The sequence below is a fragment of the Temnothorax curvispinosus genome, unplaced genomic scaffold (assembly GCF_003070985.1).
Source record: "Temnothorax curvispinosus isolate PA1 unplaced genomic scaffold, ASM307098v1 QBEX01011966.1, whole genome shotgun sequence".
In the NCBI taxonomy this organism is placed as follows: Eukaryota; Metazoa; Arthropoda; class Insecta; order Hymenoptera; family Formicidae; genus Temnothorax; species Temnothorax curvispinosus.
The window spans coordinates 90,046-112,898 of record NW_020221746.1 but is presented as its reverse complement, the minus strand read 5'-3'; the positions used below and the strand labels follow the sequence as shown (position 1 = coordinate 112,898).

At 37.1% G+C, this 22,853-nt stretch overlaps 6 protein-coding genes across 7 annotated transcripts in view; 1 reads left to right on the top strand and 5 right to left on the bottom strand.

Moving 5' to 3' along the window:
• The window catches only part of LOC112462119, a 2,234-nt gene extending 1,014 nt beyond the window's left edge, over positions 1-1,220 (bottom strand). The window contains exons 1-5 of the mRNA XM_025027718.1: positions 1,051-1,220; positions 833-952; positions 565-682; positions 183-444; positions 5-107 (exon numbers count right to left, since the gene is read on the bottom strand). Coding sequence (XP_024883486.1) covers positions 5-107; positions 183-444; positions 565-682; positions 833-952; positions 1,051-1,194 — 747 coding nt within the window. The 5' untranslated portion in view covers positions 1,195-1,220. The remainder of the gene's footprint in view (positions 1-4; positions 108-182; positions 445-564; positions 683-832; positions 953-1,050) is intronic.
• Positions 1,221-1,823: 603 nt separating this feature from the next.
• Positions 1,824-5,169, bottom strand: LOC112462084 (odorant receptor 94b-like). The gene is made up of 9 exons (XM_025027646.1): positions 4,300-5,169; positions 4,073-4,192; positions 3,288-3,405; positions 2,912-3,173; positions 2,715-2,843; positions 2,447-2,537; positions 2,209-2,351; positions 1,987-2,119; positions 1,824-1,912 (listed from the first exon to the last, which is right to left on the bottom strand). Exons 1-9 carry the CDS (start codon positions 4,444-4,446, stop codon positions 1,862-1,864), a joined length of 1,194 nt encoding a protein of 397 aa, XP_024883414.1. The 5' UTR covers positions 4,447-5,169; the 3' UTR covers positions 1,824-1,861.
• A 92-nt stretch (positions 5,170-5,261) lies between these two features.
• LOC112462085 (odorant receptor 13a-like) lies at positions 5,262-8,312 on the bottom strand. Its single transcript, XM_025027648.1, has 9 exons — positions 7,713-8,312; positions 7,532-7,651; positions 6,945-7,062; positions 6,559-6,820; positions 6,348-6,482; positions 6,148-6,238; positions 5,859-5,995; positions 5,652-5,784; positions 5,262-5,578 (listed from the first exon to the last, which is right to left on the bottom strand). The coding sequence occupies exons 1-9, from the start codon at positions 7,854-7,856 to the stop codon at positions 5,528-5,530; spliced, it is 1,191 nt and encodes a 396-aa protein (XP_024883416.1). The 5' UTR covers positions 7,857-8,312; the 3' UTR covers positions 5,262-5,527.
• A 57-nt stretch (positions 8,313-8,369) lies between these two features.
• Positions 8,370-11,660, bottom strand: LOC112462086 (odorant receptor 13a-like). Its single transcript, XM_025027649.1, has 9 exons — positions 11,500-11,660; positions 11,317-11,436; positions 10,606-10,723; positions 10,226-10,487; positions 10,042-10,158; positions 9,867-9,957; positions 9,583-9,719; positions 9,382-9,514; positions 8,370-9,300 (listed from the first exon to the last, which is right to left on the bottom strand). Exons 1-9 carry the CDS (start codon positions 11,641-11,643, stop codon positions 9,250-9,252), a joined length of 1,173 nt encoding a protein of 390 aa, XP_024883417.1. The 5' UTR covers positions 11,644-11,660; the 3' UTR covers positions 8,370-9,249.
• Positions 11,661-12,247: 587 nt separating this feature from the next.
• LOC112462083 (odorant receptor 22c-like) lies at positions 12,248-16,125 on the bottom strand. Its single transcript, XM_025027645.1, has 8 exons — positions 15,070-16,125; positions 14,857-14,976; positions 13,813-13,930; positions 13,443-13,704; positions 13,154-13,279; positions 12,904-12,994; positions 12,674-12,810; positions 12,248-12,536 (listed from the first exon to the last, which is right to left on the bottom strand). Exons 1-8 carry the CDS (start codon positions 15,211-15,213, stop codon positions 12,266-12,268), a joined length of 1,269 nt encoding a protein of 422 aa, XP_024883413.1. The 5' UTR covers positions 15,214-16,125; the 3' UTR covers positions 12,248-12,265.
• Positions 12,802-22,475, top strand: LOC112462082 (chromosome-associated kinesin KIF4). 2 transcript variants are annotated; one of them, XM_025027644.1, is made up of 13 exons: positions 12,802-12,871; positions 18,055-18,280; positions 18,392-18,827; positions 18,961-19,226; positions 19,326-19,766; positions 19,867-20,254; positions 20,331-20,697; positions 20,834-21,128; positions 21,233-21,360; positions 21,471-21,617; positions 21,717-21,908; positions 22,132-22,311; positions 22,422-22,475. In XM_025027644.1, the coding sequence occupies exons 2-13, from the start codon at positions 18,055-18,057 to the stop codon at positions 22,473-22,475; spliced, it is 3,120 nt and encodes a 1,039-aa protein (XP_024883412.1). In that variant the 5' UTR covers positions 12,802-12,871. The 2 variants fall into 2 exon arrangements, with proteins under 2 accessions (XP_024883412.1, XP_024883411.1); XM_025027643.1 differs by lacking the exon at positions 12,802-12,871 and adding an exon at positions 17,249-17,442.
• Positions 22,476-22,853: the final 378 nt, after the last annotated feature.

Sequence of the window (22,853 nt, the reverse complement as noted above, 5' to 3'; positions counted from 1 at the left end):
ACACGGAAAATGCAATTCGTTTACGGTACGTGTCATTTACGTGTACATGAGAATGTAAAGCTTTCACAGCGTCATTACGTTTATACATCAATCGTTCGATTCGAAATCTGCAAATGTATTCGCAACGATATTGCGATGTGCGTGATATCACTTTTTCAACAATAATTACGACAAATTTTTACCCGACTAGTGTCAAAATACTGCAGACATGTTCGATGTAAGTTAGAAGCATACAATCGTGAGCCACTACCCCGATCACGGCAATTTGCCAGGCCACGAGACCGTGCAAAAAGATATAGATGAAATATTCTTCTTCATCGACAAAGTAATATCCCGGGTGAACTGGCAGTGCGGGGCGAGATTCGTTGAGAGGTAATACGATATCCAATAGTGGGGGTATAAGAGACATACACATAAACAGAAATACAGTTGTGAACATATATACTGCAAAATAAATGAAGTGATCGTCCAACAACATCGTTAAATTTTCATTTAAAAAACGGCATATTTATATATAGCGAGATAAAGGTACAAAGAGATAAAAATTGCACGTTTAGTTCTTACACGAATATCCCAAGGAATATCGTCTGCAATTCTCGGCATATCTCTTCATAATTTCTTGCTCTTCCGGTGTTTTCAATTCCTTCCATTCGACGAATAGTCGATCCATCAGAACTTTCATCTAGGATTACTGTCAATTAATAATCAACTTTTCTTCATAGCTTAACGCACTCTACGATGAAATATATTAAAACTTGAGATATACCGCAATCTCGGGCACACATAATAAATTGCAGATCATAGAGCAGGTCGTAGCACAGTGCTAACGTACTTTATATTGGTTGAAGTAACACGTGTACAGCTTCACCAATGCTACTATCGCCAATATATATGCTGCCAGGGTTTGAAATATACATTGCAGGTCCCCGTCGCATACGACGAATTTAGCCATCTGGAAATATACCACTTATCTTATCCAGTAAAAAAAATTCCTACTGCCTACGCTTCTTCTCGTCAATTTTAATTTTGATCAAGGATTTTATCAATTACCTGTGGAATAATTATGGAAAACGTGCTCAAAGTCACGAGGCTCAAATAGATTAATTTTGTTTTTGAGTTCTGATACGGCCACTGACCAGCTAACGATGACATTTTCTTAACGACGCTGTAATAATGGCTCGCGGTGAAATTCATAGTTCAAAAACAGCTTCGTCCGATCGACTAACTTGAGAATTTTATTTCACCCAAGTTTTTACTCCCGCGCCCTCCCCCCGCCATATACTACATATAGAGGCATGGGGTTAATTTAAGAGTTCTTGGACATATTAAATAGTAATGCTACTATAAAATGCCCCCCTACAATGTTTTCGTCTATAGTCTATAGCTAATCGCAGTCTGTCTCTACGCAGCAATGAATGACACGTATCTCTTTATACGGGCACGAGTGACTTTTATTTCCTTGACAGTAAATATAACGTAGACGTAGAGGAAAGTGAAATCCTACGGTGACGGTTATCCAGCAACGTTTTGCAAGTTCCCCTTCAAATGGAACATATATCGATTGGCTTCAGAAGGTTTTATTTTTTTTCGCTCGGCGATTCTCTGGAAATTGAACCTTCTCATTTGGAGACTCGCGAGAAGTTAAATTCGTGGTGCGGCACGCAACGATACTCGGACATTCGATATCATTGAACAAATTTGAACAGTAAATTAATGCAAATTAAAAATATTACGTACATGCGATTAACAATAATATATACTATTCTAACGGGAAAATTTCTCAAAGCGGTACGCGTTTCGCTTCCTTGACAATTTGATGCCATCGTGCAATTAATCGAATGGCACGTATTGAAAGCAGCAGCTATTGAAAGGACGCGAGTACCGTACAGTATGACATTGAAGTTTGTAGAACCTTTAAAGTAAAAGTGCCACGTGTCGTTAAAGAAGCTTTAAAGCAACATTTGCTCGTAATAATCCTCGTTTTACCGTAGTAAAGCTCTCCAGAGAGAAAATGTAAACTTTGCCGGCGCTTAAGAAACTCAATCGAAGACCCCTTATCATCACCAATATAATTAATTTTTGTGACTTGATGGATACTTTGTACCAACAGCTATTATACCTATAATGTTTCACACGAATATATGAAGTACATAAGAAATATGCAGATAAATGATAGGATTTTTTTTTTAAGAAAGAAAAATCTCTTACATTTTGTCGCGTATCTGAAGACTATGATCTATCAGCTTTTGCCCTTCGAAACTGAGAAAGAACAAATGTATCAGTTCACCAATGACGTACAACGCGTACCTCATTGTTTCTAAAAAGTTGCTGCTGTCGTTCTGCTGCATCATCTTCACAAAAAAAGCACAAAAAATATCTATTTTAATATTTTGCAGAGTAGTAAGTGCCACTCTCTTGATCTCTTTCATAATAAATGAATACTTACTTGTAGCAATGTAATGCTCATCCCTATCGTCACTATCAGTATCTGCATAGCGAAAGGTACGTTAAAGGTATCTTCAAGAAGTTGCGCGTACCTGTGGTAAACGAGCAAGATTCTTGAAAGCCACTTGAATTTTTGTCGAATTTTTTGTCGAGTTTTTCTGGATATTCTTTTATTGTTAAATTGAGATACATTTTTTTCTGTAGTTACACATATGCTGCCACGACTTATTCTTAATGGTACTGGATGGGCGACTAATCATTCGCTTTACCTTAAAGCTTCTCGATGCGCGTGCACAATGAACGCGACTCTTTTGCAGGGTGTATCATTCGTATTATCAGTATCAATAGTTTTCACTTGGTTGTTGCATTGATTACAAAATAAATGTTCAAAACGAAATCTGCAAGCAATTCGTACGCAACTCATTTTGCGTGAAATCTGACTCGATCTGGAAATTTATCCGCTTACCCGACTATAGCAAACATACTGCAAACATGTTCAACGTAAGTAACAAATATGCAGTCGTGGGCGACTAATCCAGTTATAGCAATTTCCCAGGCTACGACAGCATGCAAGAAGATGTAGAAGAAGTATTCTCTTTCATCGACGAAGTAATATCCTGGATACGTCAGTAGAATAGGGCGGGATTTGTTGAGAGGTAGTACAACATCCAACACTTGCGGTATGAGAGACATTGACAAAAATAGACAAAGGGCTACAAAGCAATACACTACGCGAGAGATAAAGTGAACATCTGATTATTGTTAAATTGTGTATTTTCATACAAAAGAAAAGGAGCAGAGAAAACAAATGCACGGATGGAGATCGCACAGTTTATTCTTACACGAGTATCCCAAGGAATATCGTCTGCCATTCTTGGCATATTTCGTCATAATTTTGTACTCTTCTGACGTTTCCAGTGCATTCCAGTCGACAAACAAATGATCGGTGAGCTCTTTCATCTAAGAACCGATTATGACAATGGATATATCTTTGTAGATTAATCCACTACGATCGATGGAATTCTAAAGCTTGTTGAGATATTGTAAATTTGGAAGTAATTCAAATGTTACGAAACGAATGATGTAATAATGTTATAAAGTTTAGAAAAAAAACGCAGCGTAATCGCTGTGGATTTTCCAGAGTTACGAGTCAGCGCGGCCCTTGTTTCCCTGAAATTGATTTTATTGACTCGATATAGACTTTGCTCAATGAGTGTGATATAATATTATCATTAAGATTCGTTGTTAGAGGATTTTATTATTATAAAAGGATTATTCTTTTATTAATCACTAAAATACAATTTCCGAAATTGATTGAACGCGAGGAGAGTATGTGCGTAATGTGCGTATCGCAAATATGATCGAAACTATTCATGCCGAAATATTCATGCCGAAATATCTCCACGAAACGTATTATTATATCTATAACACATCTATATGGCGATGACTTAAATATCGATTGGACCTCTTCCGTGTTATCAAGGCTATCTACACATTGAAAAGTTTTATCGCGTGCAAAAATAAGGTGTATATGCATCCAATTCAATTTCAATTTGTTCGAGAAAGAGGAACGCGCTGACTCTGAGAGAGGGAGAGAGAGAGAGAGAACTTTGTATCTACATAGTACTTTGTAACGATTAAGGTAGCACGTGTACAGTTTCACCAAACTCATGGTTGCTAACATAAATGATGTCATGGTTTCAAAAATACATTGCAAGTCTTTGTCACATGTTACAAATCTGGCCATCTGGAAGTATTATTGTTTAATCGGGCTATAAAAAACTTCACTATTGATACATATCACACCTCTTTGTAAAAAATAATGTTCGTAAAAAAAAAGACGAAACCTCTTACCTGTGGAACATTCATAGAAAATGTGCTCAGGGTCACCAAGCCGACACAGAGCAATCTTGTTTTTGGTCTCTGGTAAGGCCACTGGCCAGCCAACGATGAGACTCTTTTAACAATGTCATAATGATGATCCCAAATAACGGTATCCATAGCTCGCAGGCGATCCTTCGTCTCTGACCTCGCATGAACGACTGATTTAAAATTTGTCGCTAAAGTCCTCTCGTTTCATTCAAGTCCTCATCCCATGGTACTATGAGAAATAGCCTGAGATCTCAAACACATATCATACAATATATATCTATATATATTGTACACACATAATATAAAATAGAAATGCTATACCCTTACGATAGTTTCTCACAGCAATTGCAGTATGTCTCCTTACGGGTAAAGAGTGACACGCGGTTCTCATAGAAGACAGGGATGATATTTACGTAGAAGTCGTAGATTGACAAGCCCCATTGACAAGCACGTTCTGTGAATTCATTTTGCGAAGACTCTCCCGCGCACGGCACGTATCGATTATAGAATTTCCAAGAAAACTTGAAACTTTTAATATACGGGCGGTCACATTACTTACATTTCTTCTTTTTTCTTTTTTCATTCTAGAAACTGACGATACAACGTACAGTTTATCGCACCCAATTGCATTCTAAGCAATTGACAGCAGAGAATTCGTTTTCAAATTTAACACCCATCTTCGACGACTCAGACAACACGAGTAAAAGATATATGTATATGTTTATACTTGAGTAGACGTCGCGGAAGACCGTGAGAGTAGAGCGAGTTTACCTTACATTTTCCTCGTGATAACAACGAATAAGCGTGACTCATTATTGTTGTAACTTGTATCGCGAAACTATCGGTCGTATCGGTAAGTCCATCTACATATATTGCGTTACGCAATCGCAAAGATTACAGTTTTTCTAATTGTAAGTTAATTAAACCTGACAAATACAATCTAATAATTTTTTTGTATATTTATTCTTTCACTAGACAAAACATTTCGGAGTTACGAATATCTTTCTCACGACATGCAACTTTTGTTTGATTTCAAGTATTAATACATCACAAAGATACAAATTCACTACAGTCAATATTACAATCACGCCATAAATGTTACTTACGCGCAAACGGGCAACAAACCTGCCTTGATATCACATAAGAAATATAATTTTTGCAGACGGACTGGATGCAGGACTGACATTTGGACATTGATCGTTTTGCTTAATTAATCCAAAGACGAGAGTACGGTAAAATATGACATTGAAGTTTGCACGATCTTTGCACGAAAACGCGGATTATTAAATAAACTATTATTCTACGGCAATAACAATGTCTTATTGGATTTTTACCATGGTAAAGTTCTCCATTGAGAAAATATAGATCTTGCCAGCGCTTAAGAAAATTGGCTGAAGACTCTTTTGCATCACAAACAGAAGCATCCTTTGCGACTTGGTGGGAGTTTCGTACCAAAGGCTGTTATAGCTGAAATGCTTCAGTGATACGCCAACTAAATTCCGCAATAATGTGACTATAATTACAAAATTTTTTTATCTTACATTTTATCGCGGGTTTGAAGACTGTGATCTATTAGCTTTTGCCCCTCAAAACTGAGACAGAACAAATGAATCAATTGACCAATGACATACATCGCGTACCTTATCACTTCTAAAATACCGGCGTCCTGCTGCGTGATCTTCAAAACAAAAAAAAAAAAGAATGATATTTTAACTTCTCGCGTGTGCGCGAGGAGCTTCTCTTATAATTTGAAAAAGTATATATATCTGATTCTAGATGCATGAAGAACACATATGTTCGATAAAATGTTAGAAATGAATAAACACGTACTTGTAACAAGGTAATGCTGATCATTATTGTATTTATCACTATTTGTACGCCGAGCGTTAACGAAAACGTATCTTCGATCAATTGAGCGAATCTATGGGAAAAACGAGGGATACACGAATCGACATCACTTTCCTCTCCTCTTTCTGCCGCCTTTGTCTCACTTTTTCTCTTAACTATGTACCGCTATATGTACTACTCACTTTAAAGCCTTTCGATGCGTATACACGGAAAACGCTATTCGCTTGCGATATGTGTCACTTGCGTGAGAATGTGAAATGTTCACCGGGTCATTATTATTACGTTTAGACAAGTACATCAATCGTTCAAACCGAAATCTGCAAATATATTTGCCATGATATTGTGATGATTGTGTGACATGAATTTTTTCAACGATACTAGGTCGATCTTTACCCGACTAGTGCGAAAATACTGCAGACGTGTTCGATGTAAGTTAGGAGTATGCAATCGTGGGTAACTATACCGGTCATAGCAATTTCCCAGGCCATGATAGCATGCGAGAAGATGTAGAAGAAATATTTCCTCTCGTCAACGAAGTAATATCCTGGATATGTCGGCAGTATAGGACGGGATTCGTTGAGAGGCAAAACAATATCCAACACTTGCGGTATGAGGGACACAGACATAAACACATACACGGCAAAATAGCAATACACTGCAACACAGACGAAGCGTTCAACGTCGTCCAACGATAGCTAAATTTTAATAATTTTGCGAAAATAATAACAGACAGGGATAAATATATGAAAAAAGACGGAAATCGCACGGTTCATTCTTACACGAGTATCCCAAAGAATATCGCCTCCCGTTCATGGCATACCTCTTCATAATTTCGTACTCTTCTGGTGTTTCCAATTCGTTCCAATCAACGAATAACTGATCAATGAGAACTTTCATCTAGCGGTGTACCAACGATTAATGATAAACTTTTCTTTGTGGCCTAATACACTAATCTATTCTAATAATAGAACACATACACACACACACACAGTAAAAAATTTTGTGTTAATTTAAGACATTTCCATGTCCCAATCGGTCTACCCAAATTTTTGTGTTATTTCAACACAAGATGAATATGTCAAAAAGTAACACAAATATTAACACTAAGAATGTTTAATATCAATTTAACACAAAATATTCAAATAACATAACCACATAATGTTAAATTAACACTTGGATATGTTAAAAATTCAACAAAAATTTTTAACAACTATTTTGAGTAGACCGATTGGAACATAAATAGACAATGTGTTAAAATCTTTTTTACTGTGCACACACACACAAACATTAAGTTTGAGATATTGTATACTCTCGGCATTTTGCATAATATGTACAAACGCCACAAGAAATGAATAATTTTACGTACTTTACATCGGTTAAAGTAACACGTATACAGCTTCACCAATGACACGGTTGTCAACATATAGGACGTCATAGTTTCAAAAATACATTGCAAGTTTCCGTCACATGTAACAAATTTAGCTATCTAAAAATTCGAACGTTTAAGCTCTCGCTATATAATTTTTATTAAGAATTAACGATTATACCTGTGGAATAATCATAGAAATCGTGCTCAAAGTCATCAAGATCACACAGATCAACCTCGTTATTGGTCTCTGATAGGGCCACTGACCGGACACTGATGATAGTTTCTTAACAACACCATAATAGTGACTCGAGTTGGCGTTCATAGTTTTAGTCACAAATAGTCTTTCGTCTCCGACTTTGTCTAGATAACTGATTTCGAATTTTTATTCTTACCTAGGAGACTCCATGCCCTTGGTACGCGAGATAATTTAAGATCCTGGACAGGTCATGTATAATGCAAATGTATATATACGCCTACAGTGTTTTCTCATAATTGTCGCGGCACAGCTGTCGCGATCGTTTCCACGAAGCACGACATAGCTTGTATACGGACGACAGTAGTATATTATGTATTTATTTTTTTTGACACTAAATATTACGTAGAGAGAGAAATAAAGCCCCATGATATTGGTAGGCGTGTCGCTTAGCACATGCTAGCAGGTTCCTTTCGAATGGAACTTATCGATCAGTAAAGTGCTTCTTTTCCTCCTCATAGCAGGGGGAGGAAAGGAAGGTTTCTGGGAGAAACTTCTTCATTCGGAAAATAAAATCTATGTTTAACGATGGGACTCTTACCTTTGATATATATATATATATATATCGTTTTTGATGGTTCATTTTGGAGTCTACAAAAATATTATTCCTGTTCTACAAGAGATACGTAGCAAAAGTTTCGGACCCACGAATATGAAAAAGATGATAAGACATTTACGTTGATGTTCATTGGTAAGAATAGTTTGCGAATTTGTTTTGCGAATTTCTTTCCGCATGCGGAACGTATCGATTATAGAATTAAAAAAGAAAAAATTTCTCAGTCTTTTAATGTAAGGGTGGTAAGATGTTCTCTTACTGTTCTCTTTGTCTTTCCAAGAACTAATGAAAGAACATATAGACTTTAATGCATACTGTAATTTTATTCAAAGCAATTGACAGCAGAGAATCAGTTTAACAATAAGATCAATCTTTGACGAATTAAAAAGCACGACAGACTACTTTAGCAGACATTGCGGATGGTCGTGAGGAAAAAAGACAACTTTACCTTACATTTTTCGCGTGATAACCGTGTAAGTTATAAATACCTTGTAATTGTATTGCGAAATTATATCGATACAAGTTCACATATATGTTAATATATTGTGTTACGTAAAGATTACAGTTTTTCTAAATTATTGAACCTTATTATAACTCATAACCATAATAAACTAACAATTTTTACATGTTTTTTTTCCTTTTATTACACAAAAAGCTTCAGAGTTACGTCTATTTTTTCACAATTCAACTTTTGTTTGATTTCAAGTATCAATACACATGCTGCAGAGACGAACGAGTGATACAAATTCGCTACAGTTCGTTACACTATTGCTATAAATTGTTACTCAATGTTACGCGCAAATAAGTAATATACTTGCCTTGATATAAACACGTCAAAATTGTGATTTTTGCGAACGGACTGGATGCAGGACTGATATTTTGGACATTGATCACTTATTTTCTTAATTATTCAAAAGACGAGAGTACGGTAAAGTACGACATTGAAGTTTGCACGACCTTAAAACACATGTTACTAAATAAACTGTTGTTTTACAACAATTATAATATAGAATGTATATTATAATTTTTAATTTTTACCATGGTAAAGTTTTCCATTGAGAAAATAAAAATTTTGCTAGCGCTTAAGAAGATTGGTTGAAGACTCTTTTGCATCACAAACATAAGCATCCTTTGCGACTTGGTGGGCGTTTCGTACCAAAGACTGTTATAGCTGTAACGCTTGAATAATGCGCTAACTAAATTCCAATAAAATAATTGTCACAAAATCATTCGTCTTACATTTTATCGCGGGTTTGAAGACTGTGATCTATCAATTTTTGTCCCTCGAAACTAAGGAAGAATATATGAATCAATTGACCAACGACATACATGACGTACCTTATCATTTCTAAAATACTGGCTTTCCGCTGTGTGACCTTCAATACGAAAAATATAATATTTTATTTCCTTGCGCATATGTGTGCCTTTAATTTCTTATAATTTTAAAAAGTGATGTGATTATCTGATTTTAAATGTGTCAGGAACACATGTTGGATAGAAACTTGGAATGGATAAACACGTACTTGTAATAAGGTAATGCTGATCATTATTGTATTTAGCGCTAGTTGTATAGTCAGTGTTAATGAAAACGTATCTCCGATCAGCTGTGCGAATCTATGGCAAGAGTGAGAGGTACAATAATAACACGAATTGAAATTTCTCTCTCTCTTTCTCTCTCTTTCCATTAACATTACTCACTTTAAAGCCTTTCGGTGCGTATACACGGAAAATGCAATTCGTTTGCGGTACGCGTCACTTATATGAGAATGTAAAACTTTCATGGCATCATTATATATTAATCGTTCAAACCGAAATCTGCAAATATATTCGCAATGATATACGCGTGGCAACAATTTTGCTAACAAGATTAAATTATTTTTACCCGACTAGTGCAAAAATACTGCAAACATGTTCGATGTAAGTTAGGAGCATGCAGTCGTGAGTGACTATCACAGTCACAGCAATTTCCCAAGCCATTATAGAATGTGAGAAAATATAGAAGAAATATTTCCTCTCGTCAACGAAGTAATATCCTGGATATGTCGGCAGTATAGGACGGGATTCGTTGAGAGGCAAAACAACATCCAACACTTGCGGTATAAGGGACATAGATATAAACACATATACGCCAAAATAGTAATACACTGCAACACAGACGAAGCGTTCGTCCAACGATAGCTAAATTGTAATAATTTCGCGAAAATAATAACAGACAGGGATAAATATATGAAAAAAGACGAAAATCGTACGGTTCATTCTTACACGAGTATCCCAAAGAATATCGCCTCCCGTTCTTGGCATATCTCTTCATAATTTCATACTCTTCTGGTGTTTCCAATTCGTTCCAATCAACGAATAACTGATCAATGAGAACTTTCATCTAGCGATGTACCAACGATTAATGATAAACTTTTCTTCGTGGCTTAATATGTTCTAACAATGGAACACAAACACGTGCACACGCACACGCTCACGCACACGCACACGCACAATGCATTCGGATATATACGTATAACATCACAATATAAGATATTGAGACTAACAATAAGTTTACACGTTACCATATTAATCGGGTTTAATAATATCTGATAGTTATAATTTCTTAAAATGCACTTCGTTTACACGAAGAGATATTATTTTATTTCCAAATAATGAAATCTTGATCTTGTCAAAGAAATACAGCAGATATATGTACTTTTCAGAATTTTATCTTATAAGTTGAGGCAATACAATCATATATATCAACTCGCTTCAAAACCGAATTTGTAAGTCCTACATCTCTTCATCGTCAACGGGTGCAGAGTAATTGGTGTTATAAAAATCGGATTTAAGCATTTATATGACATTTTACGTCAGTACTAATGTTATTAAACCCGATTAATGGTAACGTTTAAACATAGTTATAGTGTACGCTTGGGCATAATATTATACATGTAATACGAACACCGCAAGAAATTAAATAATTTTACATACTTTACATCGGTTAAAGTAACACGTATACAGTTTCACCAATGTTATAGTGGTCAATATATAAGACGACATAGTATGAAAGATACATTGCAAGTTTCCTTGGCATGTAAAAAATTTAGCTATCTAGAAATTCAAATGTTTAAGCTATCGCTATTGCACTTTTATTATGAGAATTATCGATTTTACCTGTGGAATAATCATAGACATCGTGCTCAAAGTCATCAAGATCACACAGATCAACCTCGTTATTGGTCTCTGATAGGGCCACTGGCCGGTTAATGACGACAGTTTCTTAACAAGATCATAATAGTGACTCGAGTTGACGTTCATAGTTTTAGTCACAGATATAGAGTCTTTCGTCTCTGACTTTGTCTAGATAACTGATTTCGGCTTTTATCTTACCTAGAAGATTCCATTCTCTTGGTACGAAGGATAATTTAAGAACTTGGACAGGTCATGCATAATGCAAATGTTACACGCCTACAATGTTTTCTCATATAATTGCCACGACACAGCTGTTGCAATCGTTTCCACGAAGCACGACATAGTTTGTATTCGAACGATAGTCTAGTATTTATTCCTTTGACACTAAATATTAGGTAGAGAAAAGTGAAGCCCCATTGGTAGGCGCGTGTCGCTTAGCATGTTGTGCAAGCTTCCCCCGAATGGAACTTATCGATCAGTCGAGTACTTCTTTTTCTTGTCACGGTAGTTCTGGAAGCAACCTCTTCATTCGGAAAGTAAAGTCTTATATGTTTAACGATGAGACTCTTACCTTTGATAAAACTTGATACAAAGTTAGGTATACAAATTATCAGTATTACGTATATATCATTAACAAAAGTATATTATTATGTAATAAAAGTATTAGAGAGACACGTATATTGTTTTCGATGGCTCAATTCGATGTCGACCGTTGTCGCTCGATTGTTGGACATAGGAAGTTACGTGGTTATTGAAAGGATGCGAGTACCGTAAAGTACGACATTGAGGTTTGTAGAATCTTTAAAGCAAGAGCATCGTGTGTCATTATATATAAGAAATCTTCTAAAGACAACCGGTTTGCGACCCGAAACAATTTTCTCTTTACCATAGTGAAGCTTTGTAGCGAGAAAATATAAATTTTGCCGGCACTTAAGAAACTCGGGTGAAAACTCCTCATCATCACTAGCACGACTATCTTTTGTAATTTCATGGATGCTTTGTACCAAGAGCTGCTATACCTGCGATATTTTTATTTTAAGATAGACGAAATACAAGAAATAACAAAAATATACATACATATGACGTATGGTATAAATATATGTAAGTCACACGTTTCTTTTTTCTAGTGAATGGAAAATAATTGCAAACGTCTTACATCTTATCGTGTATCTGGTGGCTGTGATCTATCAACCTTTGCCCTTCGAAACTAAGGAAGAACAAATGAATCAGCTGACCAACGATATAGAACACGTACCTCGTTGCTTCTAAGATATCGCTAGTGTCCTGCGTAATCTGCAGCACGAAAAATATAACGTTTGAATACATTGTGCAGAGATTGGGTGTCTCGGATCTTGTAAGAATTATTATTATTATTATTAAACGTACTTGTAGCAAAGTAATACTCATCCCTATCGTTACTATCAACATCTGCATAGCAAAAGGTACGGTAAACGTGTCTTCGAGAAGTTGCGCATATCTGTGACAAACGGGAAAGAGAAGAGCGAAATTCTAATCGTGAGTCAGAGAGTGAGTTCATTTACATGCGTCCATTTCTATGCCATGTAAATGTGCGCGTTACGTTTTATTAAATTTTATATACTGTTCACGCAGACTCGCACGTCGTGTGCACACTCACTCTAAAGCTTCGCGGTGTTTGCGCACGAGGAATGCAACTCTCTTGGAATATGTCGCGTCGCTGTTTATCGATGGCAAAAATTCAATTTTTTTCTCACAATCGTGAAACAAATGTTCGTAATGAAATCTGTAAATATTACCTGTATACATATACATGTACACATAGCTTACGCAATCTTGTCTCTGTTGAATGTGAGGCACATATTCAACGATCGATGCTTTGATGTGTGCTTTGGCGTGAGCTTTTTGTGTGAGCTCACTGTGCAACGATTATAAATTCGTTTCCTTACCCGGTTATAGCAAACATGCTGCAAACATGCTCGACATACGTTACGAACAAACAATCGTGGGCAATTATACCGGCTATGACAATCTCCCAGGCCACGACGGCATGCCAGAATATTTGAAAGAAATATTCTCGGATATCGACAAAGTAGTATCCTCGATACGGCGGTAATACGGGGCGAGATTCGTTGAGAGGCAGCACGATATCGAGGGTATACGGTATAAGGGACATTGACATGAACACCATTATCGCCGCGAAGCAATATACTGCAACGTATAATACACGAGATATATAATTAGCGAAATACCTGGGAAAATCGAGAATTAATTAACGCGCGCGTTCTCGCGTTCGGATATCTCATAGTCATATCTCACCGGAATATACCAAAGAGAATCGTCTACCATTCGCGGCGTAAGACTTCATAATTTCATACTCTTCAGAAGTATTTAATTCTTTCCACGCCCAGAACAAGGGCTGAGTGAGGCCTTTAATCTGGTAAATAAGAGCATCGATCGATATAGTCTTGTTAATGTTAAGGTACGTCTCTTACAAATTAAGAGTTAAGGAGTCATGCCTAGTCAGGAAGCCGAAAAATAGGTGATTTTTGAGATTTTTTTTGCATAAACTGTAAGACTTGTTTAAAATTGGCTTGGTCTATGTAAGAGAATATATTTTTATGAATGTAACATAATTTTTTTAATGAAAAATATAAATAATTAAAAAAGATACGGCCATTCTTCTAAAGGCCCTTTTGGTTTTGCGATGACCACTGCTGCTCCGATCTGGATCATCTGAAATAAAAAATGCGAAAAGATTTATTTAATATATTAAAGTATGTAATGAGTGAACGAACAGTTTTTCGAAATATTGATTTGAGACAAAATGACGGACGTTCAAAGTTTAAAGTTTCAATTTTCGATTTTCGATAAAAAGAAAAAAAGAAAATCTAAACTTTAACTTTGAACGTCCGCCATTTTGTCCCAAATCAATATTTCGAAAAACTGTTCGTTCACTCACTAGATACTTTAATATATTAAATAAATCTTTTCGGATTTTTGATTTTAGATGATCCAGATCGGAGCAGCAGTGGTCACCGCAAAACCAAAAGGGCCTTCAGGAGAATAGCCGTATCTTTTTTAATTATTTATATTTTTTATTTAAAAAATTATGTTACATTCATAAAAATATATTCTCTCACATAGACCAACCCAAATTTAAACAAGTCTTACAGTTTTGGCAAAAAAAACCTTAAAAATCACCTATTTTTCGGCTTCCTGACTAGGCATGACCCCTTAAAAAGAAAATACGTATATATTTTTTCTCTTCCCGCTTCTGCGGCGCTTTTTACATTTCTAATTAACTCGCAACCTCTTCGATTGGACATATAATTGCGTACTTATATATGTTACGAAACATACTGTACGAGTGTTGAATTGAAAGGTGTACACCTTCAATAGAGCCACGATTGACAGTAAGTACGCTGTCATTGCCTGAAAAGTGCAATGCAAGTTTCTCTTGCACATAAATTGATATGCTAGCTGGAAAAAAAAGGTTGAGTCGGTTACAGTCGATTTTCAAATTCTTTGATCGTCGATTCGTCGGAATTAATCGGTAATCATCACGTGCGTTACCTGCGGTACGAGTATAGTTAATAAGGCTGCGGTTAACAAGGCGACACGTAACGCTCTTGTTTTTGGCCTTAGATACGGCCACATACCGGTGAGAGATGATATTTTATAAACGACATCGTAATAATGGCTAGAAATAGTTTCCATAGCTCCCGGAGAAACCCTGCACACCTTGGCTTGGCCCACGTGCGCCGTCAGCCGTCAGCCGTCAGCCAATCAATTCGAAATCCAAACTTTTCTCAACAACCGGTTGTATCCTCTATCACGATCACGATCAACGAATTTACGAATTATAAGAGCTGCTGCTGCTGCTGCTACTACTATCGGACGTAAAAGAGAAAAAAAGACTATCCCTCGAATCGTAATAAAACCGTCACTATGTACCTGCCGATTCTCGCTAAATAATTTTGCATGTGTCATTTTTGCATCTCTCGCGATGATCGACACGTAGTTCTTGTGGTTAGAGCTGTAACATTTGTTCTCTTGACACTAATTGTAAGTGCCATGTCCACTAGCTATTATATATATAGTAGCTATTATAAAGTAGTCTGACGTTTCCTAGCTTCCCTGGCTTCTCAGATGCCGGTTTTCCAAGTTTCCCTTCAAAGTACCTTATAGCTTATAGCTGAATATATCGATCGGAAAAAATAATACTTATACGATATGAAATTAATACTTTCCGTTCCTAGTGGTTGGTAGGGTGCCCTCAGGTGCCCTCGCGTCTCGCGTCACGCGTGTTGCAGGTGAATTGCTGCTTGTTGCGCGAGTAGCCGTCTGTCGAGAGACGCTTTGCGCCTCTTTCCTCCTTTTCTTCGAACTCGGAGAAAGAATAAGCGACGTGTGTGATCCGCGTTCAATAATAGAGCGTTGTTCCAACAGAAATTAAAGGCTCTGTTTTAAGCGTTATATGTACAATATATCTATCTAGCATTGTAACAATAAACTCTGCTCAAAGCTAAATCAAACCGCGTTTGTTTTTCGTATTATATAAAGTTTACATAATCATAATATGTATAATTTTTGTTACATTACGTTCTTGTGTACAAGTATAGTCAGAAATATATCACTGCAGACTACGTTTATAATTAAAGCGGCTTATAACTATAATCCGGTTTAATAACTATATCGTGTATACTATAGCTATATCCGATCCAAGGTTTTCCTTCTTTTGATTATAATTAACGATCGTTTATTATAAATATACATGAATTCCTATAATTTTGATACTCTAAACATTTAAATCAATCTTTGATGCACACGTAAACGTATATAGTGAGTAAAACTATAATATAAAAGGTTGTAGTTCAAGTATCAAAAAAGGTTCATATCTAAATGATCATATTGTGATGAAAAGAAAAATTTTGGCTCAGGTAAGTTCATATTAGTATAGTATACGGTAATTAATAGTTATTAAACCAGATTATAAACCGTGTGTCAATATATAGTCATTATAGTCACTACGATCACTGGCTACTGCCAATCGCGCTCAATTGCTCAAGGATAATTTTCTGATACTTCTGAAACACACGAGTATGTACACAAACAATTGCGATTGCGGTCTCTTCTCAAGTTAAGCGTCTTCCTCGCGCGTAAAGGTTAGTGAAGGTTAGCGAAAGTTAATCAGTTGCGAAGTTAATCGATCGCGTATTGTTTTCATTTATCTACGAGCATACATGTCTTCTTACATTATGGGACATAGGAGAATCGAGAATCACGGAGAAGGAGAATCATTTAATCATTACACATCAGTCATTCATTAGCCATGAATGGCATGAATGGCCCAGGCCATGTCACGTCACTTGTCTGAGTTGTCACTGGTCAGCTGTCAGCCATGATCACGATCGACAATAATCACGAAATTCGATTTCGAAGGCTCGAACCTCGATTCTCGAACCGCTCGAAGGAGAAGGGGGTCATCTCTAGGGGCAAAAAAATCGTGGACAATTTCGTAACTGATACAACTAAAGTTCCTAGAAATATATCAATTCTCCAATCGGAGAATACATACGTCAAAATGTCGGATATTGAGATTGCGCAGATGGACCTTCCATCGGGATTGGTTACGAATGATCGTTCCTCTAGTTATGTACCCCTACTTCGCTGTGTCAAGTGAATTCTGTGAATTTAAAATTGTTTGAAAGTTTAACGTCTTTCTGTGCCCTGTACATACGACGCATCTATGTACGTATACGTCCGTACTCGTGCGTGTCAACAGTCCGCAACAGCCGCCGGAACGGCGGGAACCCTCGCGCTCGCATTGTCTTGTGTACGAGACCGGTAGAATTTTCTTCTCGATTCTGTCTGATTCTGTCACGTTCTGTCACGCTCCGTGCGAAAACTGCGAAAGCACTCGATAGTCGAGACCGACCCTTAAAGGTAAGCATGTCTTACAAAATGATTTCCTTCAATTCCCTTGGAGTCTCTGATTGTGAGGCTAACAAACATCTCGGGGGTCAATTGCTGTAGATGTGGTAAATGTGGATAGATGTTGCGGTTCAACGATAACAAAGTTCGTGCAACAATCTTCCTTTCTATTTTTTTTTAAAGAAATATACATATTAGTTTTTTTATTCCTCTGTATCATTCCTACAACGTTCCTTTTTTTTGTCGAAACGTTATCTTACGTTTAACAATTATTTGTTTGTATAATGACGGTAACGCGGCTAAATATTTGTTTCGCAACTTTGCAATACCGACTTGACTTGTTTTCCTCTTTTTTTTGGTGTATTTTCACGAACAACGTCATATGACTGTCAGGATCTCTTAGTGAGAGACTTTCAAAGACATTGGAAGTGTGTGTTGTCAGTGTAAAAACTCGACTATAACTACAATATTATTTCATGTTGGAGGCTACTACAGCAAAATGTATAAATGTTGTAACAAACATGGCTAAATAGCGCGATAGGAGTGATAACGTTACGCTCTATATATATATATGTGTCCCCAATGTCTAATGTATATTGAATGTAACATTAATTGTTCCTATAGATGTGCGACGATACTGTTCGCGTCGCTCTACGTATCCGTCCATTGGTAGAGAGCGAGCTAGAGAAAGGCTGTCAAGCATGCTTGGACACAATCCCCGGAGAACACCAAGTTCGCATATGCAATACCGACAAAGCATTCACGTACAATTACGTATTTCCTCCTCACGTTGGACAAGAGGACTTTTATAACACAGCAATCAAACGACTTGTAGATAATACTTTCCAAGGTAAATATTTCTCTCACCTTTACCAATCTCTGCAAACTCGACTTTTTCGATAATATATTGCCCTTGCGTTACGTTAAAGGTAAATAATGGTTCTCTTTCTTTCTTTATCAGGCTATAACGTTACGATACTGGCATATGGACAGACTGGTAGTGGTAAGACCCATTCCATGGGCACCAATTACACAGGTGTGGGAGAGAAGGGTATTATTCCGAGAGTTATCTACGATATATTTGACATAATTGAATCCAAGAAAGACTGGAACTTTAAAGTTGCGGTCTCATTCATGGAATTGTATCAAGAACAATTGTACGATCTCTTGTCCGACAAGCAGAAAAGTCAATCCATCGTAGATATTAGAGAGGATGGAAAAAGCATAAGAATTGTTGGCGTAACCGAGAAACAAGTTGCAAACGCTCAAGAGACGTTAGAGTGTTTAGCCCAAGGTTCCATGGGTCGCGTAACGGGAGCTACTGCTATGAATGCGCATAGTAGCCGTAGTCACGCAATATTTACGTTATGCATACGCCAGCAAAAGAGTGATGATCCGTAAGTAATTTTCAATCTCTCGCCTTGCGATACGTCCTACCGCTGCTTTTTTTCTTTTCCTGTCGCGTCTACCGCGTCCATCTTTTATCTTGCGTCGCCAAATTTGTGAGATACGTGGATTTTTTTCAAGCAGGAATACAGCAACAGTGGCGAAACTTCATTTGGTTGATTTAGCTGGATCTGAACGGAGTAAAAAAACTCAAGCCACCGGAGAACGGTTTAAAGAGGGTGTAAATATAAACAAGGGTCTACTGGCTCTAGGGAATGTCATCTCGCAACTCGGTGACGGTGCCTCTGGGACTTACATAGGATACAGGGACAGCAAGCTTACTCGATTGTTACAAGATTCTTTAGGCGGCAACTCCATGACGCTTATGGTCGCCTGTGTCAGTCCAGCCGGTTGGTATTCGCATGCTAATCTCTCCTGTCTAATCTGTCTAACTAGAGTTGCGCCCATTCGTATCTTAATGTATTTCATTATGAAAAATCGATTTGCAGATTATAATTTGGATGAAACTCTTAGTACGTTGAGATATGCCGATCGTGCGCGCAAGATAAAGAACAAGCCGATCGTGAATCAAGATCCGAAAGTAGCGGAGATCAGTCGCTTGAACAAATTGGTTCAGGAACTGCGGCTGGCCCTTATGAGTCAAGAACTCGGCATAACGTGTCCCAAGGAGCATGAGGCACTCGAGGAGAAATATCGTGTATTACAGCACAAACTCAGAGACATGACGGAAAAATTAAATTTGAATTTAGGAGAAATTGTAATTATGCACGAACGAGCGGAAATGGCAGAACAAGCTCGAGAAAAAATTAGAATTGCCATGGCATTATTATTAGACGAATTCAAGCAAGTTTTACAAGATTTCGATACTTGTTCTGAAATCGATGACGAAAAGCGTAATAAATTAAAAGCGATATACGAAAGGATGTTGGGTAAGAGCTCTTTTCGCAATGTGAACCGTTGCGTTAATTATGTCGCAAGTAATAAATTTTGGTGTGAGTCTGTAACTCTTCTTTTATTTTATCCGCACAGATATTCAAAACGATGAAAGGAAGGCATCTGAAGAGCTTATAAATCATGAAATATCCAACTCCAAAAATTGCGTCTCGCACGTGGGGGAAGATGTAGCGGAATGTGTACGTACAGAAGAATCGAACAATGTCGAAGACAGTTTGGATTACTTTGACAAAAAGGAAGAGGAACACACCTTACGGCAAGCGGAGCGAAACAACGAGGTGCAAAATATTAATAAGGAACTGGCGCTTAAAGAAAGCCTCGTGTCGGAACTCATAAAAAGCGCCACGCAAGAAAATGCCGAAAGCCGTAAGAACATCATTGAGATGGAGCAAGAACTCAAACGGCTACATGCGGAAAAAGAGGAAAATTTACAAGCGGTACACGCACACAACGTCAGCTCCAAGTAAGTCGAAAGTTGATGTAATTGATGGAGACGCTCTAATTCCCTTTACTTTATTCGGAATTCTCTTTGCGCACAGATTGGCTGAGACACGTCGTAAAAAGGTGCAAGAATTGGAAAGAAAGATAGCGGAATTGACACGCAAGTGCACGGAACAGAACAAGATAATCAAGGGGAAAGAGAAGCAGGATCAAAGGATTAAAACTCTCGCCAGTGAGATACAGTCGTTAAAGGAAACTCGAGTCAAGCTTATCAGGCAGATGCGCAACGACGCAAATAATTTTACAAAGTGGAAACAATCCAAGGAGAAGGAAATTAATAAATTACGAACACAGGATCGTAAGCGTGCTTACGAAATGGTACGCATGAAAATAGAACATAATAAACAAGAGAATGTCTTTAAGAGAAAAATGGAGGAGGCCTTTGCAGTTAACAAAAGATTAAAGGTACGTTTCTTTGCCGACAATCTATCTGACGGGGGTGGCTTGCTTATTAAATAGAGGAAGGCTCGTCAGAAGCTTGCCTTTGCGTAACATTCTGTCATTACGCTTCTATTAAGCTAGGTGACTTTGTGTAATACAGGGCGCATTGGAGATGCAGAGAAAGGCGATACAGCGTCAGGAAAGGAAGGCCAATAGCAAAGAGGAGATAAAAACTTGGATGGCTCAGGAATTGGAAGTATTAATGGCCACCGTAGAAGCGGATTATTCTCTTGAAAAACTGATGCAAGATAGAGCTTCGTTGGTGCATCAATTGGAGCAACTTAAAAAAAATAGCGATCCGGATGAAGAGGAGCTTATGACTCTTACCGAATTTATAGAACTGCGTAACGCACAAATTGCAGATCTGCAGCAAAAGATTCTCGAGTCGGACCAGGGTAAAATCTTTTAAGTTACGCAAGTAACTTTACCGGGCATAGAGGTAGCGAGCCGGCGTTAGACATTACGTTAATAAAGAAAATAATTCCGTTCTTTCCTTTAGAAACTAGGACAAGTGCCAGATGGAATATAATACGTACAATAGCGGATGCCAAGGCGGCATTTGAAACGGCATTCCATATAATTACACAAGACAGGAAGCAACAGTGTTACAAGTATGACGAATTGAAAGTTAGTATTATACATATACACGTGTAATTTTTTTTACATATTAAATAATTTACATATCTAAAATACGCACTCGATTAAATTAATTACAAAGGTAATTTGTGACATTTTAGGAGAAGTATCGGAACTTGGAAGCGCGACTGGAGGAATATGAAAAACGGGATAGAGTAAATGAAATGTCTCGTCCGCGATCTCGTCCGCGAGATACGTCTGACACGTCCTCTAGCGATACTGAAACTTTGACAAAATCTGAAAGACAGGTAATCGAGTAAAGAATAATGTCAGAAACAAACATGTTCTTCGAGTGTGTGTTTGCTGAGAAACAAGTTGAGAGATCATCACATCATTATGCGTTTTAGATTTTAACAGAGAATAAGTTAAATACAAATGAAAGATCACCGTCTAAGAAAAGAAAGAGGGAAAGTAAAATAGAGGTAATCAACGAGAATGCTTACTTATCGCACGATGATAGTTCAATGATGGAGGACGATGTCGATAAAGATCCAGATTGGAAAAAGACACCGCTTTACAGTCGCATACAAAAATTGCAGGTAAATTTGTGTTAATTTTACAGAAGTCTTAATCTTAACGACAAATGTTACAAAAACGTCGCGAATATCTTACGGTACTTTTCCATTTCTACACAGTTCAGTTTTTTTTCCGTTATCAAGTAGGCAAGTGCAAAAGAGCTACGTACTTAGTATAATTGCGTGAAATTATTATTATTTTTGAGGGGGAATTATCTTCTTTTTCTTTATCTTCTTTATTCTTTAGAATAAATCAAAACTTTCCATTCAACGATTGACTTTTAAAATGGAACCCGATTCGAACCCGATAAAGTGCGCTTGTAAAACTAAATGTGCTACACGGATATGCACGTGTCGCAAGAATGGAGTTACCTGCAACAACTGTAGCTGTGACTCGGAACAATGTCAGAATAAAGACAAACAGAATGTAAGTGTCACACATATTACGTATCGTGTCGTATTATACAAGCCCACGTATGTTACCTACCTACCTAATATATGTACGCCATCAATTTTTACTTGTATTTTTCTTTTCAGTTGCGTACTACGCTATTTTCAGATGTCATGGAGGATGAAGCGAAATGTGATTAGAAAAGACAAGTCACATCTTATCTTTTTTTTTCTTCTTTAATTGTGAAAAAAAGTACATTTACTTATCGTAGCGCATCGTGTTCGATATCGCGTTAAATATTGTACAAAATCCAATTTCTCGTTTCGTAGACATTTATCTCACTTTTCATATTTCAGCGTAAACACGATAATTAATTCAATTGTATAGGAAGGACGTGTGTATAGGAATTTGTTTTCATTTTGCGTGTTTCGTACAAATAATGTCAATTATAAATTATATAAAAAATATAAAGCCTAATACCGCATTGTCCTTCGGCATTAAAGTATCGATTTTATAATCAAATGTATCGTAAACTCGGGTGAATCGAGTAAACGTCCACGTTGGAAAGTTTCTCCTTG

Coding starts and splice junctions, on each gene's coding strand:
- LOC112462084 (XM_025027646.1), bottom strand. CDS start 4,446: ATGGATACCGTTATTTGGGATCATCATTATGACATTGTTAAAAGAGTC. Junction 4,193..4,299: donor TTTCTATGAATGTTCCACAG/GTAAGAGGTTTC, acceptor TAATACTTCCAG/ATGGCCAGATTTGTAACATG. Junction 2,120..2,208: donor CTTCAGATACGCGACAAAAT/GTAAGAGATTTT, acceptor GAAACATTATAG/GTATAATAGCTGTTGGTACA.
- LOC112462085 (XM_025027648.1), bottom strand. CDS start 7,856: ATGAACGCCAACTCGAGTCACTATTATGGTGTTGTTAAGAAACTATCA. Junction 6,239..6,347: donor ACGCATCGAAAGGCTTTAAA/GTGAGTAGTACA, acceptor TTTTTCCCATAG/ATTCGCTCAATTGATCGAAG. Junction 5,785..5,858: donor CTTCAAACCCGCGATAAAAT/GTAAGATAAAAA, acceptor GAAGCATTTCAG/CTATAACAGCCTTTGGTACG.
- LOC112462086 (XM_025027649.1), bottom strand. CDS start 11,643: ATGAACGTCAACTCGAGTCACTATTATGATCTTGTTAAGAAACTGTCG. Junction 9,958..10,041: donor ACGCACCGAAAGGCTTTAAA/GTGAGTAATGTT, acceptor CTCTTGCCATAG/ATTCGCACAGCTGATCGGAG. Junction 9,720..9,866: donor TCAGCATTACCTTATTACAA/GTACGTGTTTAT, acceptor TTCGTATTGAAG/GTCACACAGCGGAAAGCCAG.
- LOC112462083 (XM_025027645.1), bottom strand. CDS start 15,213: ATGGAAACTATTTCTAGCCATTATTACGATGTCGTTTATAAAATATCA. Junction 13,931..14,856: donor TTCAATTCAACACTCGTACA/GTATGTTTCGTA, acceptor CTTATTTACCAG/ATTAAAGGCCTCACTCAGCC. Junction 13,705..13,812: donor ATTCTCTTTGGTATATTCCG/GTGAGATATGAC, acceptor TATACGTTGCAG/TATATTGCTTCGCGGCGATA.
- LOC112462082 (XM_025027644.1), top strand. CDS start 18,055: ATGTGCGACGATACTGTTCGCGTCGCTCTACGTATCCGTCCATTGGTA. Junction 21,361..21,470: donor ACAAGTATGACGAATTGAAA/GTTAGTATTATA, acceptor GTGACATTTTAG/GAGAAGTATCGGAACTTGGA. Junction 22,312..22,421: donor AGAATAAAGACAAACAGAAT/GTAAGTGTCACA, acceptor TTTTCTTTTCAG/TTGCGTACTACGCTATTTTC.